This window comes from Rhinoderma darwinii, unplaced genomic scaffold, assembly GCF_050947455.1.
Source record: "Rhinoderma darwinii isolate aRhiDar2 unplaced genomic scaffold, aRhiDar2.hap1 Scaffold_1581, whole genome shotgun sequence".
NCBI classification, from domain to species: domain Eukaryota; kingdom Metazoa; phylum Chordata; class Amphibia; order Anura; family Rhinodermatidae; genus Rhinoderma; species Rhinoderma darwinii.
Window position 1 is genome coordinate 242,856 of NW_027461984.1, and position 15,696 is coordinate 258,551.

At 41.3% G+C, this 15,696-nt stretch overlaps 1 protein-coding gene across 1 annotated transcript in view; it reads left to right on the top strand.

Annotated features, from left to right (window-relative positions):
- Positions 1-15,696, top strand: part of TPP1 (tripeptidyl peptidase 1) — a 55,078-nt gene that overhangs the window by 30,594 nt on the left and 8,788 nt on the right. The window contains exons 3-4 of the mRNA XM_075848037.1: positions 10,064-10,203; positions 15,313-15,463. Of these exons, the coding sequence (XP_075704152.1) occupies positions 10,064-10,203; positions 15,313-15,463 (291 nt within the window). The remainder of the gene's footprint in view (positions 1-10,063; positions 10,204-15,312; positions 15,464-15,696) is intronic.

A 15,696-nucleotide genomic window follows, 5' to 3' on the forward strand; every position in this document is an offset into this window, starting at 1 on the left:
ACCATACCGTTACTGAATAAGACTGCCACATCATAACCACATAGTGACTGAATAATACCCCCATACTGTTACTGAATAATACCACCACACCATAACCACAGTGACTGAATAATACCCCCATACTGTTACTGAATAATACCGCCACACCATAACCACACAGTGACTGAATTATACCCAATACTGTTACTGAATAATACCACCACACCATAACCACCTAGTGACTGAATAATACCCCCATACTGTTACTGAATAATACCTCCACACCATAACCACATAGTGACTGAATAATACCCCCATACTGTTACTGAATAATACCTCCACACCATAACCACATAGTGACTGAATAATACCCCCATACTGTTACTGAATAATACCACCACACTATAACCACCTAGTGACTGAATAATACCCCCATACTGTTACTGAATAATACCTCCACACCATAACCACACAGTGACTGATAATACCCCCATACTGTTACTGAATAATACCACCACACCATAACCACATAGTGACTGAATAATACCCCCATACTGTTACTGAATAATACCTCCATACTGTTACTGAATAATACCTCCACACCATAACCACATAGTGACTGAATAATACCCCCATACAGTTACTGAATAATACCTCCACACCATAACCACATAGTGACTGACTAATACCCCCATACTGTTACTGAATAATACCACCACACCATAACCACATAGTGACTGAATAATACCCCCATACTGTTACTGAATAATACCACAACACCATAACCACATAGTGACTGAATAATACCCCCATACTGTTACTGAATAATACCACCACACCACAACCACATAGTGACTGAATAATACCCCCATACTATTACTGAATAATACCACCACACCATAACCACATAGGGACTGAATAATACCCCCATACTGTTACTGAATAATACCACCACACCATAACCACATAGTAACTGACTAATATCCCCATACTGTTACTGAATAATACCTCCACACCATAACCACATAGTGACTGAATAATACCCCCATACTGTTACTGAATAATACCCCCACACCATAACCACATAGTGACTGAATAATACCTCCATATTGTTACTGAATAATACCCCCACACCATAACCACATAGTGACTGAATAATACCCCCATACCGTTACTGAATAATACCCCCACACCATAACCACATAGTGACTGAATAATACCCCCATACTGTTACTGAATAATACCCCCACACCATAACCACATGGTGACTGAATAATACCCCCATACTGTTACTGAATAATACCACCACACCATAACCACATAGTGACTGAATAATACCCCCATACTGTTACTGAATAATACCACCACACCATAACCACATAGTGACTGAATAATACCCCCATACTGTTACTGAATAATACCTCCACACCATAACCACATAGTAACAGTATGGGGGTATTATTCAGTAACAGTATGGGGGTATTATTCAGTCACTGAGTAATACCACCATACCATAACCACATAGTGACTGAATAATACCCCCATACTGTTACTGAATAATACCACCACACCATAACCACATAGTGACTGAATAATACCGCCATACTGTTACTGAATAATACCTCCACACCATAACCACATAGTGACTGACTAATACCCCCATACTGTTACTGAGTAATACCCCCTCACTATAACCACAGTGACTGAATAATAACCCCATACTGTTACTGAATAATACCCCCACATCATAACCACATAGTGACTGAATAATACCCCATACTGTTACTGAATAATACCCCCACACCATAACCACATAGTGACTGAATAATACCCCCATACTGTTACTGAATAATACCACCACACCATAACCACATAGTGACTGAATAATACCCCATACTGTTACTGAATAATACCCCCACACCATAACCACATAGTGACTGAATAATACCCCCATACTGTTACTGAATAATACCCCACACCATAACCACATAGTGACTGAATAATACCCCCATACTGTTACTGAATAATACCCCCATACTGTTACTGAATAATACCTCCACACCATAACCACATAGTGACTGAATAATACCTCCATACTGTTACTGAATAATACCTCCACACCATAACCACATAGTGACTGAATAATACCCCCATACTGTTACTGAATAATACCCCCATACTGTTACTGAATAATACCTCCACACCATAACCACATAGTGACTGAATAATACACCCATACTGCTACTGAATAATACCACCACACCATAACCACCTAGTGACTGAATAATATCGCCATACTGTTACTGAATAATACCCCCACACCATAACCACACAGTGACTGAATAATACCTCCATACTGTTACTGAATAATACCACCACACCATAACCACATAGTGACTGAATAATACCCCCATACTGTTACTGAATAATACCCCCACACCATAACCACATAGTGACTGAATAATACCCCCATACGGTTACTAAATAATACCTCCACACCATAACCACATAGTGACTGAATGATACCCCCATACTGTTACTGACTAATACCGCCACACCATAACCACATAGTGACTGAATAATACCCCCATACTGTTACTGAATAATACCTCCACACCATAACCACATAGTGACTGAATGATACCCCCATACTGTTACTGACTAATACCGCCACACCATAACCACATAGTGACTGAATAATACCCCCATACTGTTACTGAATAATACCTCCACACCATAACCACATAGTGACTGAATAATACCCCCATACTGTTACTGAATAATACCACCACACCATAACCACATAGTGACTGAATAATACCCCCATACTGTTACTGAATAATACCTCCACACCATAACCACATAGTGACTGAATAATACCCCCATACTGTTACTGAATAATACCACCACACCATAACCACATAGTGACTGAATAATACCCCCATACTGTTACTGAATAATACCACCACACCATAACCACATAGTGACTGAATAATACCACCATACTGTTACTGAATAATACCTCCACACCATAACCACATAGTGACTGTATAATACACCCATACAGTTACTGAATAATACCCCCACACCATAACCACATAGTGACTGACTAATACCCCCATCCTGTTACTGACTAATACCACCACACCATAACCACATAGTGACTGAATAATACCCCCATACTGTTACTGAATAATACCACCACACCATAACCACATAGTGACTGACTAATACCCCCATCCTGTTACTGACTAATACCACCACACCATAACCACATAATGACTGAATAATACCCCCACACCATAACCACATAGTGACTGAATAATACCCCATACTGTTACTGAATAATACCACCACACTATAACCACATAGTGACTGAATAATACCCCTATACTGTTACTGAATAATACCACCACACCATAACCACATAGTGACTGAATAATACCTCCATACTGTTACTGAATAATACCACCACACCATAACCACATAGTGACTGAATAATACCCCCATACTGTTACTGAATAATACTCCCATACTGTTACTGAATAATACCACCATACTGTTACTAAATAATACCACCACACCATAACCACAGTGACTGAATAATACCCCCATACTGTTACTGAATAATACACCCATACTGTTACTGAATAATACACCCATACTGTTACTGAATAATACCACCACACCATAACCACAGTGACTGAATAATACCCCCATACTGTTACTGAATAATACCTCCACACCGTAACCACATAGTGACTGAATAATACCTCCATACTGTTACTGAATAATACCACCACACCATAACCACATAGTGACTGAATAATACCTCCATACTGTTACTGAATAATACCACCACACCATAACCACATAGTGACTGAATAATACCGCCATACTATTACTGAATAATACCCCCACACCATAACCACATAGTGACTGAATAATACCCCCATACTGTTACTGAATAATAACACCACACCATAACCACAGCGTGACTGAATAATACCCCCACACTGTTAGTGAATAATACCGCCACACCATAACCACATAGTGACTGAATAATACACCCATACTGTTACTGAATAATACCACCACACCATAACCACAGTGACTGAATAATACCCCCATACTGTTACTGAATAATACCTCCACACCGTAACCACATAGTGACTGAATAATACCTCCATACTGTTACTGAATAATACCACCACACCATAACCACATAGTGACTGAATAATACCTCCATACTGTTACTGAATAATACCACCACACCATAACCACATAGTGACTGACTAATACCCCCATACTGTTACTGAATAATACCACCACACCATAACCACATAGTGACTGAATAATACCGCCATACTATTACTGAATAATACCCCCACACCATAACCACATAGTGACTGAATAATACCCCCATACTGTTACTGAATAATAACACCACACCATAACCACAGCGTGACTGAATAATACCCCCACACTGTTAGTGAATAATACCGCCACACCATAACCACATAGTGACTGAATAATACCCCCATACTGTTACTGAATAATACCTCCACACCATAACCACATAGTGACTGAATAATACCCCCATACTGATACTGAATAATACTGCCACACCATAACCACATAGTGACTGAATAATACCCCCATACTGTTACTGAATAATACCGCCACACCATAACCACATAGTGACTGAATAATACCCCCATACTGTTACTGAATAATACCACCACACCATAACCACATAATGACTGAATAATACCCCCATACTGTTACTGAATAATACCTCCACACCATAACCACATAGTGACTGAATAATACCACCATACTGTTACTGAATAATACCACCACACCATAACCACATAGTGACTGAATAATACCCCCATACTGTTACTGAATAATACCACCACACCATAACCACATAGTGACTGAATAATACCCCCATACTGTTACTGAATAATACTACCACACCATAACCACATAGTGACTGAATAATACCTCCATACTGCTACTGAATAATACTACCACACCATAATCACATAGTGACTGACTAATACCCCCATACTGTTACTGAATAATACCGCCACACGATAACCACATAGTGACTGAATAATACCCCCATACTGTTACTGAATAATACCACCACACCATAACCACATAGTGACTGAATAATACCTCCATACTGTTACTGAATAATACCCCCACACCATAACCACATAGTGACTGAATAATACCACCAAACCATAACCACATAGTGACTGAATAATACCTCCACACCATAACCACATAGTGACTGAATAATACCCCCATACTATTACTGAATAATACCCCCACATCATAACCACATAGTGACTGACTAATACCCCCATACTGTTACTGAATAATACCTCCACATCATAACCACATAGTGACTGACTAATACCCCCATACTGTTACTGAATAATATCCACATACTGTTACTGAATAATACCCCCACACCATAACCACATAGTGACTGAATAATACCCCCATACTGTTACTGAATAATACCACCACACCATAACCACATAGTGACTGAATAATACCACCATACTGTCACTGAATAATACCTCCACACCATAACCACATAGTGCCTGACTAATACCCCCATACTGTTACTGACTAATACCCCCATACTGTTACTGAATAATACCACCACACCATAACCACATAGTGACTGAATAATACCCCCATACTGTTACTGAATAATATCACCACACCATAACCACATAGTGACTGAATAATACCCCCATACTGTTACTGAATAATACCTACACACCATAACCACATAGTGACTGAATAATACCACCACACCATAACCACATAGTGACTGAATAATACCCCCATACTGTTACTAATACCTCCACACCATAACCACATAGTGACTGACTAATACCCCCATACTGTTACTGAATCATACCTCCACACCATAACCACATAGTGACTGAATAATACCACCATACTGTTACTGAATAATACCGCCACACCATAACCACATAGTGACTAAATAATACCCCCATACTGTTACTGAATAATACCGCCACACCATAATCACATAGTGACTGAATAATACCCCATACTGTTACTGAATAATACCTCCACACCATAACCACATAGTGACTGAATAATACCCCATACTGTTACTGAATAATACCACCACACCATAACCACATAGTGACTGAATAATACCCCATACTGTTACTGAATAATACCACCACACCATAACCACATAGTGACTGAATAATACCCCATACTGTTACTGAATAATACCACCACACCATAACCACATAGTGACTGAATAATACCCCCATACTGTTACTGAATAATTCCACCACACCATTACCACATAGTGACTGAATAATACCCCCATACTGTTACTGAATAATACCACCACACCATAACCACACAGTGACTGAATAATACCCCCATACTGATACTGAATAATACCTCCACACCATAACCACATAGTGACTGAATAATACCCCCATACTGTTACTGAATAATACTACCACACCATAACCACATAGTGACTGAATAATACCTCCATACTGTTACTGAATAATATCTCTACACCATAACCACATAGTGACTGAATAATACCTCCATACTGTTACTGAATAATATCTCTACACCATAACCACATAGTGACTGAATAATACCCCCATACTATTATTGAATAATACCACCACACCATAACCACATAGTGACTGAATAATACCTCCATACTGTTACTGAATAATACCACCACACCATAACCACATAGTGACTGAATAATACCCCCATACAGTTACTGACTAATACCTCCACACCATAACCACATAGTGACTGAATAATACCCCCATACTGTTACAGAATAATACCCCCACACCATAACCACATAGTGACTGAATAATACCCCCATACTGTTACTGAATTATGCCCCCACACCATAACCACATAGTGACTGAATAATACCCCCATACTGTTACTGAATAATACCACCACACCATAACCACATAGTGACTGAATAATACCACCATACTGTTACTGAATAATACCGCCACACCATAACCACATAGTGACTGAATAATACCCCCATACTGTTACTGAATAATACCCCCACACCATAACCACATAGTGACTGAATAATACCCCCATACTGTTACTGAATAATACCACCACATCATAACCACATAGTGACTGAATAATACCTCCATACTGTTACTGAATAATACCTCCACACCATAACCACATAGTGACTGAATAATACCCCCATACTGTTACTGAATAATACCCCCACACCATAACCACATAGTGACTGAATAATACCCCATACTGTTACTGAATAATACCTCCACACCATAACCACATAGTGACTGAATAATACCCCCATACTGTTACTGAATAATACCCCCACACCATAACCACATAGTGACTGAATAATACACCCATACTGTTACTGAATAATACCTCCACACCATAACCACATAGTGACTGAATAATACCCCCATACTGTTACTGAATAATACCTCCACACCATAACCACATAGTGACTGAATAATACCCCATACTGTTACTGAATAATACCACCACACCATAACCACATAGTGACTGAATAATAACCCCATACTGTTACTGAATAATACCACCACACCATAACCACATAGTGACTGAATAATACCCCCATACTGTTACTGAATAATACCTCCACACCATAACCACATAGTGACTGAATAATACCCCCATAATGTTACTGACTAATACCTCCACACCATAACCACATAGTGACTGAATAATACCTCCATACTGTTACTGAATAATACCACCACATCATAACCACATAGTGACTGAATAATACCCCCATACTATTACTGAATAACACCACCACACCATAACCACATAGTGACTGAATAATACCCCCTTACTGTTACTGAATAATACCACCACACCATAACCGCATAGTGACTGAATAATACCACCATACTGTTACTGAATAATACCTCCACACCATAACCACATAGTGACTGAATAATACCCCCATACTGTTACTGAATAATACCCCCACACCATAACCACATAGTGACTGAATAATATCCACATACTGTTACTGAATAATACCTCCACACCATAACCACATAGTGACTGAATAATACCTCCATACTGTTACTGAATAATACCACCACATCATAACCACATAGTGACTGAATAATACCCCCATACTATTACTGAATAACACCACCACACCATAACCACATAGTGACTGAATAATACCACCATACTGTTACTGAATAATACCACCACACCATAACCACATAGTGACTGAATAATACCCCCATACTGTTACTGAATAATACCTCCACACCATAACCACATAGTGACTGACTAATACCCCCATACTGTTACTGAATAATACCTCCCCACCATAACCACATAGTGACTGAATCATACCCCCATACTGTTACTGAATAATACCGCCACACCATAACCACATAGTGACTGAATAATACCCCCATACTGTTACTGAATAATACCGCCACACCATAACCACATAGTGACTGAATAATACCCCCATACTGTTACTGAATAATACCACCACACCATAACCACATAGTGACTGACTAATACCCCCATACTGTTACTGAATAATACCACCACACCATAACCACATAGTGACTGAATAATACCCCCATACTGTTACTGAATAATACCACCACATCATAACCACATAGTGACTGAATAATACCTCCATACTGTTACTGAATAATACCTCCATACTGTTACTGAATAATACCACCACACCATAACCACATAGTGACTGAATAATACCACCATACTGTTACTGAATAATACCTCCACACCATAACCACATAGTGACTGAATAATACCTCCATACTGTTACTGAATAATACCACCACATCATAACCACATAGTGACTGAATAATACCCCCATACTGTTACTGACTTATACCACCACACCATAACCACATAGTGACTGAATAATACCCCCATACTGTTACTGAATAATACCTCCACACCATAACCACATAGTGACTGAATAATACCCCCATACTGCAACTGAATAATACTCCCATACTGTTACTGAATAATACCTCCACACCATAACCCCATAGTGACTGAATAATACCTCCATACTGTTACTGAATAATACCACCACACCATAACCACATAGTGACTGACTAATACCCCCATACTGTTACTGAATAATACCCCCACACCATAACCACATAGTGACTGACTAATACCCCCATACTATTACTGAATAATACCTCCACACCATAACCACATAGTGACTGAATAATACCCCCATACTATTACTGAATAATACCTCCACACCATAACCACATAGTGACTGACTAATACCCCCATACTGTTACTGAATAATACCACCACACCATAACCACATAGTGACTGAATAATACCCCCATACTGTTAGTGAATAATACCCCCATACTGTTAGTGAATAATACCTCCACACCATAACCACAGTGACTGAATGATGATTGTCTTTGTGGCGTGCGTGCGGTAGCGTCCACTGTAGACTAGTTATAACTTTGCGCACACTTCACCATTGGCGCTGCCGTTGTATGCGTTTTTTCTGTAGTCTCCTAAAGATGGTGGAATGTCCTGAAATCTGCTGCCGCCTCTGAGTACTGAGCAAGTCTCAATAAAAGTATCAGCCTGACAGCCGATCACTTTCCTGCCTGCTTAAAGGGATTGTCCAGGATCGGGAAACATGGCCGGCGTCTTCAGAACCCTGCTGTGTGTGCTCTCGTAGATCCGTCCCATTGACTTCAGCAGAGCTGCAATATCAGACAAGCCATGGACAGGGGGAAGATATTAACTACTTCATGTCTGAGAATCTTTTCATGTAGATGTCAAATGACACTCAAAAATGGCCAACTTCTTATGTAAAGTATAAAAATCCAATCAGTCCAGAAATGCTGGAGAGCGGCCGCGTCTTTCTAATCCTGGATGACCTGGTGCAGCCGCCATTACAGGTCCTGGCTACGAATGATCTGCGCAGGCGCTGTAATAATCTGCATGTCTTGTCCAGGGTCCCCCGAGGATGGTCTCCAGCAGAACGTCTCCCCAACAATGACTCCGTCATCCTGACATTTGCTCTGAAGCAGCAGAATGTGGAGAAGTTGGAAGAGCTTGTGGGAAGAGTGTCCGACCCCGACTCCCCCCATTACGGTAAATGACTATAATGAAGAGTATGACCGAAAAGCACAGCATGGATCTAGAATGGTTCAAAATGAAGTAAAAATGCGGCTGTCAGCGAGCATATATACAAATATGAACCAGATCCGGGGGTGTATACCCCTAAGGCATTCAAAGCATGATATACAACCGAGAAGAGAAAAAATGCCAACACACTAGAACATATGGGAAAATAGAAAAATTACTTTAATGAAAATGACACATGAATACATAAGATAAAAAGAATCCATAAACCAACAGGTTAAAAAAGACTAACACGCCATGCAATGTACAAGAAAGGTAACGTCTAAAATAGACAAGCAATGGTAGCAACCAAATGGTATGATCTAATGATCAGGGTACGTAAATACATAGATATGAGTAAATGTAACTGACTACAAATGTGTGTCAGATAAAGTAGTTAGAGAAAAAGTATATACTCTAAGGTACAGAGCATAGTACCATAAATGAATACCATTAGTGAATGAATACAAAAAATTGTATGGAGATGAAACACATACCCATTGATCAACTAGATGAATGCACGGCGATATGTCTGCCCCAACGCGCGTTTCGGCGCAACTGCCTTCGTCTGCCAGAGTATATACTTTTTCTCTAACTACTTTATCTGACACACATTTGTAGTCAGTTACATTTACTCATATCTATGTATTTACGTACCCTGATCATTAGATCATACCATTTGGTTGCTACCATTGCTTGTCTATTTTAGACGTTACCTTTCTTGTACATTGCATGGCGTGTTAGTCTTTTTTAACCTGTTGGTTTATGGATTCTTTTTATCTTATGTATTCATGTGTCATTTTCATTAAAGTAATTTTTCTATTTTCCCATATGTTCTAGTGTGTTGGCATTTTTTCTCTTCTCGGTTGTATGACTATAATGAAGAGGGCTCAGGATTGTTCTCCTGGATGCCATGACTGAGGAGATCGCCCCCTTTCTTGTAATTCCTCGTGTGTTTGTCCCAGTCCCATCCTCACATCCCATAAGTCAATAGTAAGATGTCCCTGAAGAACGTTGTGGAGTCATGAAATCGTAGGATTAGCGCACAGTAAATAGACACTGAGGGGTCTCGGGGGTTGTAAGGACATTGGGGGAGCAGGGGCTGAATGCGGATAAAGTACGGGTCCGAGATACGGGGCAGTATATGCTGGGGCAGATATCGGAGGTCACCAAAGCGCACTTGGCTTCTCTACTCAAAGTAACAACAGAAGTAAAGGGATTAGAATGGCAGAAGTCGGTAGGTGGGGACACCAGGTTATAGGGGGATGGTACCATCCTTACATTCCTATATGTTGCGTCATATATGATCCACTGAGAGGGACGTGACTGTTGTGTCCTTCAGGGGGTGACCGGGATTTGCCGTCTGGTAACGGGGGGATCTGCAGAAAGTGAGCGTCAATATTACAGTTACATAGATCGTCTCCCTCTCTGGTCCTGTATTAGGGTATGTTCACACGAGGGCATCCGTAACGGCTGAAATTACGGGGATGTTTCAGCCTGAAAACATCCCCGTAATTTCAGCCGTAACGGCATGTGCAGGCACTTGAACGCCGCGTCAATTACGGGCATAATTGGCACTGCTATTCATTGGAATCAATGAATAACGGCTCCAATTACGGCCAAAGAAGTGACAGGTCACTTCTTTGGCGCGGGCGTCTATTTATGCGCCGTCATTTGACAGCGGCGCGTAAATTACGCCTCGTGTGAACAGACAAACGTCTGCCCATTGCTTTCAATGGGCAGATGTTTGTCAGCGCTATTGAGGCGCTATTTTCGGACGTAATTCGGGGCAAAAACGCCAGAATTACGTCCGTAATTAGTGAGTGTGAACATACCCTGACACTGACAACACATTGATATGTCTAGACCATGTGTAATACTTTATTTCTCCTGTGGTGGCGCTGCAGGAAAGCTGAACACTTACTGACAGACTTCCTCACAGATTACAGCCCACCGCTCGGGGTCTCCGCAAGGGGAGATGTTGTGATCTGCTTATTGCTTCTACAAAGTAGGGATTGTCCAAAGTGGAGAACTCTATTAAAGAGGCTGTCACCAGATTATAATTGTCCTGTCTCCTACATAATGTGATCAGCGCTGTAATGTAGATAACAGTGGTCCTAGTAATAAAGAGGCTGTCACCAGATTATAAGTGTCCTGTCTCCTACATAATGTGATCAGTGCTGTAATGTAGATAACAGTGGTCCTAGTAATAAAGAGGCTGTCACCAGATTATAAGTGTCCTGTCTCCTACATAATGTGATCAGCGCTGTAATGTAGATAACAGTGGTCCTAGTAATAAAGAGGCTGTCACCAGATTATGTAGGAGACAGGACACTTCTAATGTGATTAAGTCCCACAGAAACTTTACGGAAGTGTCGGGAGTGTGAATAGACATTGCGTCCTGGCTGGAGGTGATGTCTATTAACTCCCAAGACACTTCAGTAATGTGGGAGTATGTGACAGCACAGCGTGATCTTGCGAGGTCACGCTGTACTGTGAGTACAGATGGACATGAACGGAGAGAAACGCCCAGTTGTCTATTAAAAAAGTCATTAGCATAAATCTAAAATTGCTCATAACCTGCTCAAAAATGATTGTTTTTCAAAATAAAAACCACTGTTCTCTACATTACAGCACTGATCACATTATGTAGGAGACAGGACACTTATAATCTGGTGACAGCCTCTTTATTACTAGGACCACTGTTATTTACATTACAGCGGTGATCACATTATGTAGGAGACAGGACACTTATAATGTGGTGACAGCCTTTTCCTAACAAGGACCACTGTTATCTACATTACAGCACTGATCACATTATGTAGGAGACAGGACACTTATAATCTGGTGACAGCCTCTTTATTACTAGGACCACTGTTATCTACATTACAGCACTGATCACATTATGTAGGAGACAGGACACTTATAATGTGGTGACAGCCTCTTTATTACTAGGACCACTGTTATCTACATTACAGCACCGATCACATTATGTAGAAGACAGGACACTTATAATCTGGTGACAGAGCCTCTTTATTACTAGGACCACTGTTATCTACATTACAGCACTGATCACATTATGTAGGAGCCAGGGCACTTATAATCTGGTGACAGCCTCTTTATTACTAGGACCACTGTTATCTACATTACAGCACTGATCACATCATGTACAATATAGGCCACTTATAATGTGGTGACAGAGCCTCTTTATTACTAGGACCACTGTTATCTACATTACAGCACTGATCACATTATGTAGGAGACAGGGCACTTATAATCTGGTTACAGCCTCTTTATTAAGTGTCCTGTCTCCTACATGATGTGATCGGCACTTTAATGTAGATAACCGTGGTCCTAGTAATAAAGAGGCTCTGTCACCACATTATAATTGCCCTGTCGCCTACATAATGTGATCAGTGCTGTAATGTAGAGGAGACAGGCCACTTATAATATGGTGACAGTCTCTTTATTACTAGGACCACTGTTATCTACATTACAGCACTGATCACATTATGTAGGAGACAGGGCACTTATAATCTGGTGACAGCCTCTTTATTACTAGGACCACTGTTATCTACATTACAGCACTGATCACATTATGTAGGAGACAGGACACTTATAATCTGGTGACAGCCTCTTTATTACTAGGGCCACTGTTATCTACATTACAGCGCTGATCACATTATGTAGGAGACAGGACACTTATAATCTGGTGGCAGCCTCTTTATTACTAGGACCACTGTTATCTACATTACAGCACTGATCACATTATGTAGGAGACAGGGCACTTATAATCTGGTGACAGAGACTCTTTATTACTAGGGCCACTGTTATCTACTTTACAGCACTGATCACATTATGTACAATATAGGCCACGTATAATGTGGTGACAGTCTCTTTATTACTAGGACCATTGTTATCTACATTACAGCGCTGATCACATTATGTAGGAGACAGGGCACTTATAATCTGTTGACAGAGCCGCTTTAAGGGCGGTACCAGGCTGACCCGCTTCCAGACATAATGTAGCAGCAGTAACAGGATCCAGTTGTGGTTACAGAGCGGACAGCACGTAGCACAGTTAATGTGAACACGCAGCTCAGTCACCTGGAGTCTGAGGCACAAGGGGCAGTCCATACAGTTGCCACGTAATCGCAGCTCCACCTGTTCAGCAGATATTACTGGCATCACTTCCATTCTGTTGAATTCTGCAGTAGGTGTAGAGTCCCCAAGGAATCCGGGTGGAGCGTTGTAATAATCGAGGCTAATCCTTCGACCCTGTAACCTACGTACTGTAACGCTTCTGGCCGGACAGATAAAAGCCCCACAGAAAAGACTTGTCACCTAAAGGATCCATATTTCCCATACAGCTTGTTTCGGGTCACGGTTTTTATGCTGGACCCAAAGACTTATGTTTTTCGGGGTCAAGGGATCATGGGGAACCACCTAGCAGTCCAGTGGAGGTCCCTCATCTTATCAGTGGAATTCTGTAGCTTTCCTAAGGCTGGAGTGTCAGCGCGGTGGTCAAGGGTTAGAAGACAACGTGGAACCACCAAGAAGAGTCCGACCTCTAGATTCTGACCCAGATTGTTTTTGGTGGCCAGAACCAGGATAGAGCACTAGTCAAGTACCTTAATAATGGAACCATCTTTGTGCCAGGGGCACTTTACATTAGTGCAGCTGCAATCTGATTGGCTAGTTGGGTGGTGTGTATGGCGCATATTCTGGCCTGCTGCATCCTCCAAAATAAAGCCGCTTTGGGTGGCAATGAGGTCCAGACACGTACAGACCATGGAGGCGGCCCGCATAGTTGCTTTGGGGTCCCAGATAAGGCTGGCCCCATGTGTGTCGAGAACCCGTGCACAGGCACTGCAGTAGGAAGATGGCCGCCTCTTCCCTTTTCTTATACAAGGGTAATGGGTGTGGTGGTCTCAGCCCACAGAAGGATGGAGGGCCCACTGTTTTATCGGTCCCCCTGGCCAAGTCCACCCTTGTTACTTCTCAGAACCTCTGCTTGGTCACATATAAATGTGGATGTTGCGTCTGAATTTGTGACGACTTCTCTGGTGTCTCCTGCAGGTCGGTTTCTGTCCCTGGAGCAGCTCCGGGCCCTTGTGCAGCCTTCGGTGGAAACCCTGAGGACTGTTAGGACCTGGCTGGAGGAACATGGAGTTCTTAATTGTGACCGTATCGTGACTGGAGATTTCTTACAATGCCAAACACAGGCCAGGTCAGCCTTGTGCCAGGGTCACCCCACACCTACCTGCTGGCAGCGTGCCACAGAAAAATATGAAAGGCCAAATGATCCAAACTGTCCAATTCCTCCAAGTAGCCAAGGGAGAACCAACCCATAGAAAAAGGCCCAACGGGGCCAACTAATCCCGGGAGGGTAGAGAGGGCTGGGGGTATGGGGACACTGTGTGTTTGAATAAGAAACAATTTATTATACAAAATAACCCCCAA